General features: G+C 41.0%; 1 protein-coding gene across 1 annotated transcript in view; it reads left to right on the top strand.

Annotated features, from left to right (window-relative positions):
- Nucleotides 1-4,100: 4,100 nt before the first annotated feature.
- DERA (deoxyribose-phosphate aldolase) overlaps nt 4,101-12,690 on the top strand; it is a 55,714-nt gene continuing 47,124 nt past the window's right edge. The window contains exons 1-3 of the mRNA XM_042467848.1: nt 4,101-4,256; nt 10,355-10,452; nt 11,576-11,723. Coding sequence (XP_042323782.1) covers nt 4,220-4,256; nt 10,355-10,452; nt 11,576-11,723 — 283 coding nt within the window. The 5' untranslated portion in view covers nt 4,101-4,219. The remainder of the gene's footprint in view (nt 4,257-10,354; nt 10,453-11,575; nt 11,724-12,690) is intronic.

Below are 12,690 nucleotides of genomic sequence, written 5' to 3'. Positions count from 1 at the left end.
AACAGATTATTCATATAGTATACAAGCCAGTATGATGTAGTGGTTTGAGTATTGGACTACAATTCTGGAGACCAGGATTTGAATCCCCACTCAGTGGCAGACCTCAGTCATGTCACACCCTCTCAGCCTAGGAGACGGGGAAAGGCAAACCACCTCTGAACAAATCTTGCCAGGAAAACTCCATGATAGGGTCACCTTAGGGTTGCCATAAGTTGGAAATAACTTGAAGGTACACAGATACAACAATAGTACAAGAATAGAGTTGCAACTGAAGACATTGCCTGTATTAACAAGAGTAAATACCAGGGGAGCTATCAGTATGCATAATAACAGCATTGGCCTAATATATCTAATGCTGTTCAATTACAGTGTTCCAATGCTGTTCAATTAGAATTCTCCAAGAATTTCTGTTTGATCATAAACTTATATCTTACATCAAACTGGCACCATTTAAATATATTTGATGTGGTATGTGTGTGTGTGTGTGTCTAGAAAACAAATCTAGCATTACATAGTTCTGTATCTTTGAAAGTGGTAAATAACCTAAAATGTGGTTGGGCAAAGCAATTGTGCTTGACTTAAAGTTATAAGAAATGCTTACTCTTAAGGGAAGTCTCATTCACAGAAGGTGTGCATAAGATGAAAATGCTGTTGTTTTCATCTTGGACTTGTATTTTCAGGGCCTGTTCAGGAGCTTCTACGAATAGATAACGCTCTAATTAAATATAATAATTGTAAGCTGCACTGATAACCTTTAGGGCTGAAGGGCGGGGTATAAACACCATAAATAAATAGTTAGCAGAAGTAGGTAACTCAAGGTGGTGATGTTGACTTGTACTCTTGACAATAGATGGCAAAAGTAAGGTGGAAAATAAGTGCTGGGTTTTTGTTTTATTGAGTTATTTTGGTGGTGCTCATGTAAAACAGCAAAGTCAGGCTTGGGCTGCACTATATGATTCAATCAACTTACATAGCTTGTGCCTGTTTTGTTACAGGCAGAATTTTTTTTTCTATTGTGTGGCAGTCCTTGTGTTGCTGCCTCATGCTGTTTATTCCTGTGCTTTTAATATTAATGCAAGTGAATGTAAGTATGGCTGCCCAGTGCAGTTGGCTGTGTGAATGGCAGAAATGATATAAGATGTTCATGACTCAGCAGGAAAAGGGTTCTTAAGGCAATATTGTCCATTGTGTGCTTTAAATTGTGCTGCAACATCCAAGGAAAACCTATTGACTATATTTCAGAACAAATACACGTGTTTGCACTATTCTTATATGCAGCTTATGTAATGTATCACATTTTTATAATTTACGCTTCTTTGGACACATTCCTTCTAACCTACCAAAATTGTCTTATCATGCCAAGCTGGAAGATGAGCATGCAGTGGTACATATAGGGATGGTATTACGAAATATGTTTCCCTGTCAACTGTGTTTGAGATCACCATACTTTTACTTAGCGCTCCTTGCTTCTTAAAATACTAAGTGTCAAGGTCAAGACAATATTTTAGACTCTAGGAAAGCCAAATATATACATGTACAATTGCATTGTTATCAGTTCATGCTGCTTGTGGATACAGGCTTGTGTGAAGAGCCTCATTTGGCTCTTAGACTGCCTGCATTAAATAATTTGAAGCTTGCCATTTTGATGCAGGTAACAAGGTACAGTGTAGTTGTTTGGGTGTTGGACTGAGACTGAAGACCAGGGTTCGATTTCCCGCTTGGTCACTGGGCAAATCACATGCTCTCAGCCTCAGGGGAAGGCCATGGCAAACTACCTCTGAACAAATCTTGCCAAGAAAACTCATGATAGGCTCACCTAAGTTGGAAACAATGAAGACCCACAACAACAAAGGTATGTGGAGCCAGTGTGGTTTAGTGGCTTGATTGTTGGACCATGACTCTCAAGACCAGTACTGTATTTGAATCCCAGCTTGGCCATGTAAATCCACTAGGTGACCTTGGGCAAGTCACACTCAGCCTCAAGAGTGTGACAGTGACAAACCCCCTCTGAAGAAACCTGTCAAGAAAACCATGTGAGAGGGTAACCACAATTCAGAAATGTCAACAACAAAGGTTATAATAAGTCTAAGGGAGCTGAACTGAAGATGGTAGTTGGGACATATGGTACTTGCGGTTTGTGGGGCATGGAGCTGAACATTACCATGTGCCAAAATTCAACTTAAGCAGGAAAAGGAAAAGGAAGAAAAAAACGTTCATAGTGGCCTGCCATAAGACAAAGAGAAATACGACCTTGTTTCTACAAATGCAGGTTTCTAATGGGCTGCTGAACTTTTACTGTATTTTGAATGTACCATGTTTCCTTAGGAAACGAGTTCTTGAGAACTAGGTGCAGCCACTGAGTAGGTCTTATCTCATGTCCTTCCTAACCATTCCAGTGAAGAAGAGCTGAGGATCTTAGGGTCTGGGTAGGCTTGTACCAGGAGTTGCTATAGTCTGTTGTGATACCCATGGTACCTTTGGAGATATGCCTGATTTATGAAGATAGAAAGGTTTTCCTTTTTCCAGCCCCATCCTGCTGACTAGTGCCCTTACTGCTGCCCCAAATTTGGGAGAAAGGTGGGCAACAAATAGATAGCATACTATAGTGCAGTGGCTGTGAGCCTAATTAGGCAAGGCAGACCTATGAAACGTGCTAAGCTTGGTAGCCTTAACTAGTGACTTTGGATCAGTTATATGCAGCATGCTCCGTGTGGTTGTGGGATATCCTGCATGAATACTCTAAATCAGGTAGGAATTGTGCCACCCTTCAAATGTGTTTTGTTACTCCAAGTCACTTGGTATCTCTTGATGGTCTCCCAGCCAAGAGGAACCCTGCTTAGCTTTCAGTTTCAGACAGAATCTGGTACCTTCAGGTTTGTTATTTATATACTAATCCCCCCCCCAAAAAAATTAACTTGAAAATGGCTCACAATTCAAAATAGCAATGCAATTAAAACATACAAAAAGTGAGCATTAAAATAGAATTGAACTATTACAATATTAAACGGCAACACATGGGCGCAGAGAAAGAAGATGAAATAAAACTGCCAGGTATGTCTGAGTAGATATGTATAGGAAAAAACAACTGTGGTGCATAACAGCACAATTGTACTGATGGTGTCCTCTTGCATCAAGTGCAAATGAATGCAGTGCGGCAATACAAGCCAATCTATATTTACACAGAAATAAAGCTTAAATCCAGCAAGGTTTACTTCCTCCAAGGCAGCATATTACACACTGTGGAACCTATCTTCTAGCACCCTATTTTCAACATTTAATATTAGATCTGGCCCTGGGTCTGCACACAGTATAAAATATATATAAATTACAAAAGCAAGCCTTGATTTTGCCATTCTATGTAAGGGACACCATTTCCCTGTGCCATTGTTACACCGGTTTCCAGTGTCGGTTGCCTCTTTTTTTAATCACTTGATTTTATAGTGCAAGAAACACCATCCAGAAGCGAATCCTTCAGTTCACAGAAGTCCAGCCAAAACAACTTGCTTCAAAAGAGCACTTTTCAAAAAAGGACCATTATTTAAGCTGGTGGCCCCAAGATGTGAATTTTGCTAGTTTAATTTCCTGATTTAGTCCTTTATTGGTGTAGTCCTATATATTAAAAGGAGGATGGAAGGGAGAGAGAGAAAGAAGGGAAGACTAAGGAAAGAAGGAAAGAGGAGAAAGAAAAAATGAAGGAAAGAAACAGACAAGGAAGGAAGGAAGGAAAAGGGGCAGGAAAGGAAGGAAGCAGGAAGGAAGGAGGTGAAAGAGAAAGGAAGGAAGAAGGAGGGAAGGAAAAGAGTAAAGGAAGGAAGGGGGAAAGGAAGAAAAGAAAGAAAAAGGAAGGAAAAGAGAGGAAAGAAAGTAAGGAAAAAAAGAAGGAAAGGAGGATGGAAAGGCCCCCCGCACCCCCCCCCCCCAAAGAGTTTTAAATCAAACCAAAACCGGTTTAAACTAATAACCTCCGGCTTTGGGGCCGTTTTCTTTTCAAGCTGTGCCTCCCCCCATCCCTGCCAAGATACCGCTAAAGCCCTTCTACACAAAAGATCAAAACAAAGATTCCCGGGTGAAAATCAGAGGCCCCTGATTGGCCATGGTCCCTTCTCTTCCCCTTTTCTGCCAATGGCGATCTGGCAGGAAGAGGCGGAGGAAATGCGGCGCCGGGCCCTGGAAGGAGAGCCGGGATTGGCTTCGCCTTTTGTGCCGCCGCCCCACGAACATGGCTCCCGCCGCTAGGAACCCCGGGAGCAAGTTCGGTAAGGCAAGGGGGGTCCTTACCGAAGGCTGGGGGCTTTGCTGTCGAAGGGGGAGTCGGGGATGGTGGGGGGGGGGGCTTTTATCCCCAAGATCCCACTTTGTGCCTCTTTGCTTAAAGCCCAAGGTTTGTGAGGTTTTCTTGTGGATGAGGGGCTTTGGAGTCCTGAGAGGGAACATACAGACCAGGCTCAGCTGTAGAAACCCACTGGGTGACCCTGGGCCAAAACAGTCCCAGTGCCTCAGCCTCAAGGGAAGGCCCTCTGAACAAATCTTGCCAAGAAAACCCCATGCAGGTTTCCCCTTAGGCTTGGAAATGGCTTGAAGGCACACAACAACAACAAGGGAGGGAGATTTGTGGTGGAGGCTAGGAGGAAATTATGTGGAGAAAAGAGTACTAAAACCCATCATCCTGGGGAAGAGGGGTCATCAGGGGTATGGCTAAGGGAATGGTAATAGTATAGTGATAATAATTATTTGTTTGACCTGTTTCTTCCTCTGGATGGAGGCAGGGAAACTTGCAAAAGAAGGACTAGGAAGAGCAAACACCCCTGATTTATTTTGGTGTAAGTGACCTTGGGCCAAAGTCACACTCTCTCAGCCTCAGGGGAAGGCAATGGCAAACTCCCTCTGAAATCTTGCCAAGAAAACTGCATGATTCAACATCTTTATCAGTGACTTGGATGACAAAATTGGGGGCATACTTATCAAATTTGCAGATGACACCAAATTAGGAGGAATAGCTAATACTCCAGAGGACAGAATCAAGATTCAAAATGACCTGAATAGACTAGAAAGCTGGGCCACAGCTAACAAAATGAACTTCAACACCGAGAAATGTAAGGTACTGCACTTAGGGCAGAAAAATAAAATGCACAGATATAGGATGGGAGACACCTGCATGAATGAAACTACGTGTGAAAGGGATCTAGGAGTCCAAGTAGATCATAAGCTGAACGTGAGTGAACAGTGCGATGCGGCAGCTAAAAAGGCCAATGCAATTTTAGGTTGCATCAATAAAAGTATAGTGTCTAGATCAAGAGAATAGTGCCACTCTATTCTGCTCTGGTCAGGCGCCACCTGGAATATTGTGTCCAGTTCTGGGCACCACAATTCAGAAAGGACATTGAGAAACAGGAGCGTATCCAAAGGAGGGCGACTAAAATGGTGAAGGTTCTGGAAACCATGCCCTATGAGGAACGCCTTAGGGAGCTGGGTATGTTTAGCCTGGAGAAAAGAAGATTAAGAGGTGATATGATAGCCCTGTTTAAATATTTGAAGGGATGTCATATTCAGGAGGGAGCAAGCTTATTTTCTGCTGCTCCAGAGACTTCATTTATGTTTCGTATACACCTTGTACACATAGCCTGGAAGTACTTTTATACATAATATTTTTAGTAATTTTGTGCATGGAACAAGGTTTGCATCCACTGAACCATCAGAAAGCAAAGGCACCACTGTCTCAGCCAATAGCCTGAACATAGTTTTATACATAATATTTTAAATAATTTTGTGCATGGAGCAAAGTCTGCATAACCTGAACTGTCAAAAATCCAAAGGTGTCATTGTCTCAGCCACCCATGTGGACAATTTTGGAGGATTTCGCAATTCAGGATATGGGAAACCCAACCTTTACATGTTCAAAACAATATAAATAGTGATGGCCAGAATCCTCTATTGGGGTATACATTACACAACCTTGCCTAATGGGACTCAAACATTTTACATTTGGGACCCCCTTTTACATCTACATGTTGCACTTCCCCAGTTGACATTGTATATGAATAAACATATGTTTATTTGTTGTTATTGTTGAATGCCTTCAAGTCATTTCTGACCTATGGTGACTCTTGTGCTAAGAAAAACCCATGATAGGCTCGCCTGTTTCTTCAGAGGGGCCATCCTCTGAGGCCAAGTGTGAATTGGCCAAGGTCACCCTGTGAGGGTTTCCATTCCAATTAGAACAGTTTTATTTAAGTACAGTACATTCTTTCTGGGGAACTCATCAGGGATTGGCATTCAATGGGAAACCTCCACTGAATAAATCTTGCCAAGAAGACCCTAGGATAGGGTCCAACACAAGTCCAAATCAACTTGAAGACATATAACAGCATCAGCGACAACAAGAGATTTGAATTCTGACTTTCCAAACCTGAAGTTTTAATTTTCTGATAACTGTTGGCTCACATAGGTGTTCAGATGCACCTCTTGCTAGGTCACCATATTTGTGCATGTATGGTTATGAATGAAGCCCAAGTAGTGGCATCACTAGGGTTGGTGTCACCAAGTGTAGTAACTCATGGTGTCAACCCCCCCCCCATTGACTTCCTCCCATTTGACACCATACACACAATTGTTAGTCATGCTTTTTGCACTAATATTACTCATAGATCGCAGTTCCTGTATATCACTGAATGTACAGTCAGTCCTCCCAATCCATGGATTCTTTATCCACAGATTGAAGCATCTATGGTTTGAAAATATTCAAAAATATATCTAAATTCTAAAAAAAAACAAGCCTTGGTTTTGACATTTTATATAAGGGACACAATTTTACTATGCCAGTGTATTCAGTGAGACCTGAGCATCTACGGATTGTGACATCCACGGGAGGTCCTTTAACCCCTGGAACCAAACCCAAGGGCTCACTGTAATGGCAATAGTTGTGACATAAACAGCTAGCAAAATTAAAATTATACCTTTATACTACCAAAAAAATTAATTAAAATTTAAAATCTGGGGCCTCCTCTTTCTCCTCCTGCTAAGCTTTACCCTACTCCCACATGTCTTCAGCATTTTAAAGGGACACAAGTGAATGCCAGAGCCAGTTTCTTCCCAAAAGCAGATGTTTGAGGAGTAGTGGTGTCACCTCACTTTAGGGTGTCACCTGGTGCAGTCCGCACGCCCCTACTGAGTACTAGTCCCACAAAAGCAAGGAGCTTGCACTTTTAATAGTTGTCAGGTGTTGGAGGGAGCACTTAAATTTGCTAAAATTCCCCTTTGCTGAACTGGAAATCCCCTTTTTGTTTCTCGGTTCCCTGCACTGCTTTGCTTTTGGTCAATGTAACAGTCAGTGCACATAAGGGAAGCTGGCCAATTTCCTCTTTGGAAAGAGTTTAAAGTACACCTCTTTAAAAATAAATAAATAAATCAGGGAATTCAACTGTATCACAAATAGTTTAATGGAATGGGCTTTGTTGGAAACGTGTTGCCAGTATGTTAATTGCCCTTTCTCATTAGGTGGGCTTCCTTTATTCTTTTTGCACCGCAAAAAAATGCACTTTTATTCTTTTTTATTTCTTTTTAGTATCCTGATTAGATTCTTAAGAGAACACTTCTCTAGGAATTTTAGGTCCTCCTGCACTATTCTATGGTCAGTTTCCAGCAGATGTTGAGTACAGATTTATGGAGCTGTGGCCAACATCTGCTGGAAAGGAAATTGACCATAGAATTGTGCAGGAGGACCTAAAATTCCTAGATAAGTGTTCTCTCTAGGAATTTCTATGTCCTCCAGTACAACTTCTAGTGGAGGTTGGCAACAGAGTTGCACTGGAGGACCTAGAGATTCCTAGAGAAAATACATTAATCAAATTTGCAAATAATCAGATGCGCAAAAGTTAAAGCCATAGATGTAGAGGACCGACTGTAGTTTGAGACTTCGGCTACGAATCTAGGAGACCCAGATATGAATCCCCTCTCAGTCACAGAAATTCATTGGGTGACCTTGGGCAAGTCACACTCTCTTAGCCGCAAAAGAAGGCAATGGCAAACCCCTCTGAACAAATCTTTTCAATAATACCCTGGGACAGGTTCGTGCTAGGGTTGCCATAAGTTGGAAAAGATTTGAAGGCACACAGCACCTAGTTTCCTTGAGTCTCACTTTGGGGGGAAAGGTGGGATACAAATAAATTGATTGGTTTATTGATTAAAAGCTTGGATTAAAACCCAGAGTAGATTTAACACCTACTGGCATAGAATCATCACTAAATATATGCGCTAGGAACCCTGTTCAAAACTGCATTATTGGTATGACTTTGTCATTGGAATAACACCAAGCAAGTTATTGTGCCCTAAGGCGTAAGGGGCAAAGTACTGTGTAGTAAAAAAATAAATGAAATTAAATTAAAAATTGTTCTCCCATGAAAATTCTAAATGCAGTTTTGAAGGGTATTCATTCTCCTTCTCCCTCCCTCTCTCCTTCTGTTTCTTAGATACATCTTTGGAGGAAGAAAAACATCTTTTTCCAGGAGAGGATTAAAGAAAGTTGGCTAATTGGCTGTAGTTTTAACTGTTTTAATTACTTTTATCCCTGGAGCCCCATGAATATTTAGATGCAGCAGATGACATATTGAAAACAGTAGCATTCACATTCTAAGTTTAATGAACTTACATGTTGTTTCCTTCGGCAGACACTTGAGATGATTCACACATGTTCTCTCCCATGATCAGTTTTGTGACCTGTTTAAGTCGAGGATGTGGTGCACACAAGTTTTCCCCTACATGGAAATAATCCATGTGCAAAAAAAAGTGCTGTCCAGAACATCTGGAACACAGTGATAGTGTTTTGATTCCACTATGACTGCTATGGCTGCAACCTATAGTATCCTGAGATTTGTAGTTTGTGAAGGTACTGTTGCTCTCAAGCATAGAATTCTAAATACCTCCTAAAACTGCACATCCCAGGATTTCCTAAGATGGAGCTGTGGCAAAGTAGAAACCAAGGCTGCATCCACATTACAGAAATAATCCAGCTTGACACCACTTTAACTACCATGGCTCAATCCTATGGAATTCTGGGAATTACACCATAGACACAGCAGACTGCAACTTCCACAATTCCATACCATTGAGCCATGGCAATTAAAGCAGTGTAAAACTGGATTATTTCTGCAGCGTGGATGCAACACAAGTTTTATAACTCTGTAACATCAAAAGTGTTTGTGGTGTAGAGGTTTGACCTTGGACTAGAACTCTGGAGATCAGGGTTTGAATCCTTGCTCCCCCGTGCAAAATTCACTGGCCTCAAATGATGGCAGTGGCATCCCCTGAACAAATCTTGCCAAAAAACCTTGTGATAGGGTCAACTCAGGGTAGCCACAAGTCGGAAATGACTTGAAGGCATACAACAACAATGCTATGAAAAGGCAGGTCAATGAGAGCAGGTTTACTGTATCTTGTTACATGCTAATTTTGTATGTTGTTTTTCAGTGGGTTTTTTTTTCCTTTTACTTTCTAAATTGTGCTTCTATTAAACATGTAAGCCATGTTGAGTGTTCACACTAGAAAGGAGGGTATAAACAGTCTTTCTTGATCTGGTATCCCCTAAAATGTACTTGGATTACAAGCCCTATCACTCTCATCCATCAACTGGATGAGACTAATGGGAATGGAGTCCCACTACATCTCAGGATGCAGCTGGAAAAGTCTGGTTTAAATCAATTTTTAAAAAGTCATTTGGGGCACTTGCGCATGATCGGGTTTGTTCCCGAGATACCAGAATATGATAGTTCAGACTGGGGGAGTAAAATTCTTTTTTAAAAAAAATACAGTCCAGAGACCCAGCAAAATCAAATTCACAACATATAAAATAAATTAAAAGCACAAAAGGAACAATTAGCTAACTCATACTGACAGAGCTTATTTCAGACATTTTCCCCTAGTACAGAAGTTAGCTGTTCTCTGATCCAAAGTCACATGGGGAATCTTCTCTTCTAAAATAAGGACTTGACATAAAATTGGGCCAATTTTCCTGGTATATTTGCCATGAGTGGATTAATCATGTGTCGCCGAGCCTGCTTGTAGAAACCACAAGACAAAAGAATGTGTTTCATGGATGCTCCTTCTTGAAGTCTGCAGGGACATAATAATGAGTAAAATGGGAACTCTGAATTAATTAATTTTCATCGCATGAAAACATTTACCCTTGTTTTAAAAATATTTTTGTTAATTGAATATTAATAGAATTTTGCCCTTCTGAGTCAGAGAGCAGTCTGTATAAAACAGCGATGATTATGATTACAATTATGATTATTATATCCCGCCTTCCTCCTGGTACATTTAAAAATGCATTGAAGAAAAATGGGTCTTTTTCCTCCTCTAGATCTCAGTTGGCTTGCACGGGTTCATGTGAATCAACCAGCAGTTCTTAGACGGGCAGCCCAAATTCAGACACAACGTCCTGTGAAAAAGAATTGGCAGGTAAGTCCTCCATCCTTCCTTGAGTATTCTCCTCTCACCCTGGTGCAGCCAGTCATTTTGCAAAGATGCACACAGCCCATGATGTAGCTAGAGATAATGCAGTTTGACACCACTTTAGTACTGCAGCTCATAGCAAAATATTTTAGAAAATGTCATGGGCTTTTAATTTAAAATGCAGGGTAGTGGAAGAAACCAAAAACCTTTTAAAGTTCTTTCCAGTGAGGTTAAATAAAACACCCATTAATAAGGTTTTAATAAGCAAGTGGCTATTTTAAGGATAACAAGCTGAAGATTAAAATCTGAGTGAAGCGTGGATTTGGTTCCCAGGTAAACCAGCAGTAGGCTGAGGGTACATCTACACTGTAGAAATAATGCCGTTTGAAACTGCTTTCTACAGGTTCCATCCCACAGAATCCTGAGATTTGTAGTTTTGTGACGCACCAGCTCACTTTTGCAGAGAGGGCTAAAGACTTTGTAAAACTACATATCCCAGGACTCTATAGGATGGAGCTTTAAGCACTTAAAGTAGTGTAAAACTGCATTATTTCTCTAGTGTAAATGACCCAGAATATTTTTTTTCCTAAATTTAAGCTGGATTCATTAGCCAAGTCCCAGAAATGGATGGAATTTTGGAATTTGTAGTTTTGCCTTCTCTGTTAGAGAGCTTCGGTGCCACAGCAAACTACAAATCCCAGGATTCCATAGCCTGGAGCCATAGCAATTAAAACTGTCCAACTGGATTATTTCTGCAGTATAGATACAGCTTAGGGCTAAGCAAACCACTTCAGAGTTTCAGGTGAAGACTTTCAGTGGCTGAAGAAGTACTGTTAAGTCAGTGTGGAAAGGACAAAACTGGAGGGCTTATAATAATAATAATAATTTGTTTTATTTATATACCGCTGTTCCAAAGATCATAGCAGTGAACAACAAGTAAGCTAATTAGCAAGTAAGCTAATTTGCCCCCAACAGTCTGGGTACTCATTTTAGCGACCTCGGAAGGATGCAAGCCTGAGTCGAGCTTGGGCCCTTTTGCTGGTCTTGAACATTCTTCATGAGTATTTACTATTTGGCAACCATGCATAAGGATTTGTTCTGATTGCTCCTATTTTCTTTCTAAATAAAGGCTGCTTGGCTTCTGCGTGCTGTCACCTGCATAGATCTTACCACCCTTTCGGGCGATGACACCCCTTCTAATGTCTACAGGTTGTGTTACAAAGCAAAGCATCCCATCAGAGAGGATCTCTTGCAAGCTCTGAATATGCGTGATCAAGGTATGGCAAGTTGTGATGAGTAACAAAACCCATTTGACTCAGTTAGTGCAAATCTGGCAGCAATATGAGCTGTGCAGGTATCAGTCTTGACTTGACCTCTGCTAATGGTCTTTTGCTGAAACATTTAAGTGAGACAAATTATATTGCTTCATGAAAAAAATACAGTTGGTCCTCTGTATCCACAAGGTTTCTATCCACAGATTCAACCATCCACAACTTGAAAATATTAAAAAATAATATAAATTAAAAAAAATATTGTTTTTGTCATTTTATATAAGGGACACCATTTTACTGTGCCATTATATTTAATGGGACTGGATCATCCACAGGTTTTGGTATCCGCAAAGGTCACGGAACCTAATCCCAGTGGATGTCAAGGGTCCACTGTATCCTCTTAGTACTGTAACAGAATGTTGTAGTGTGGAATCCTCTTCAGGCTGCCTGCCAGCCATGCTGTTATCCAGGATATTCCATTCCATTTTGTTCCCCATTCCCCCAAATCCTCAGCATTCTCAGTCTTTATTTGGCTGCCTGTTAGAGTTCTTCCCACCCCAAACTCTGTTTATACAGATACTGTATACTTGAGTTAACAAAGTATATATGTTTTCCTGGATATTCCTTCTTTAACAGAAAATTTGGTGCCAGAGGCAGAAATAACATGGAAAACAATAGGAATAGGGTGCTGTGCCTCAAAAAAAGACGAACAGTTCCACATGTTTCAGCATACAGTTGGCCCTCCGTGTTTGTGGGGGATCCATCTCCCCCCTCCCCATGAAAATGGAGGCTCGTGCATATTCAAGCCCCATAGGTTTAAATGGGGCATGTGCCTATGTGCATGCCCCATTAAAAATAGCTGAGGTTGCCTCTCTGCGGATTTTCAAGGTTGTGGATCCGAGATCTGCAAGTTAGGAGGGCCGACTGTACATACAAGCACATACAAGTGATTAGGGTTGTCACAGTGAAAAAT

Source organism: Sceloporus undulatus, chromosome 5 (assembly GCF_019175285.1).
Source record: "Sceloporus undulatus isolate JIND9_A2432 ecotype Alabama chromosome 5, SceUnd_v1.1, whole genome shotgun sequence".
In the NCBI taxonomy this organism is placed as follows: domain Eukaryota; kingdom Metazoa; phylum Chordata; class Lepidosauria; order Squamata; family Phrynosomatidae; genus Sceloporus; species Sceloporus undulatus.
The sequence above is the reverse complement of the archived record's forward strand: the minus strand, read 5'-3'. Positions and strand labels throughout refer to the sequence as shown.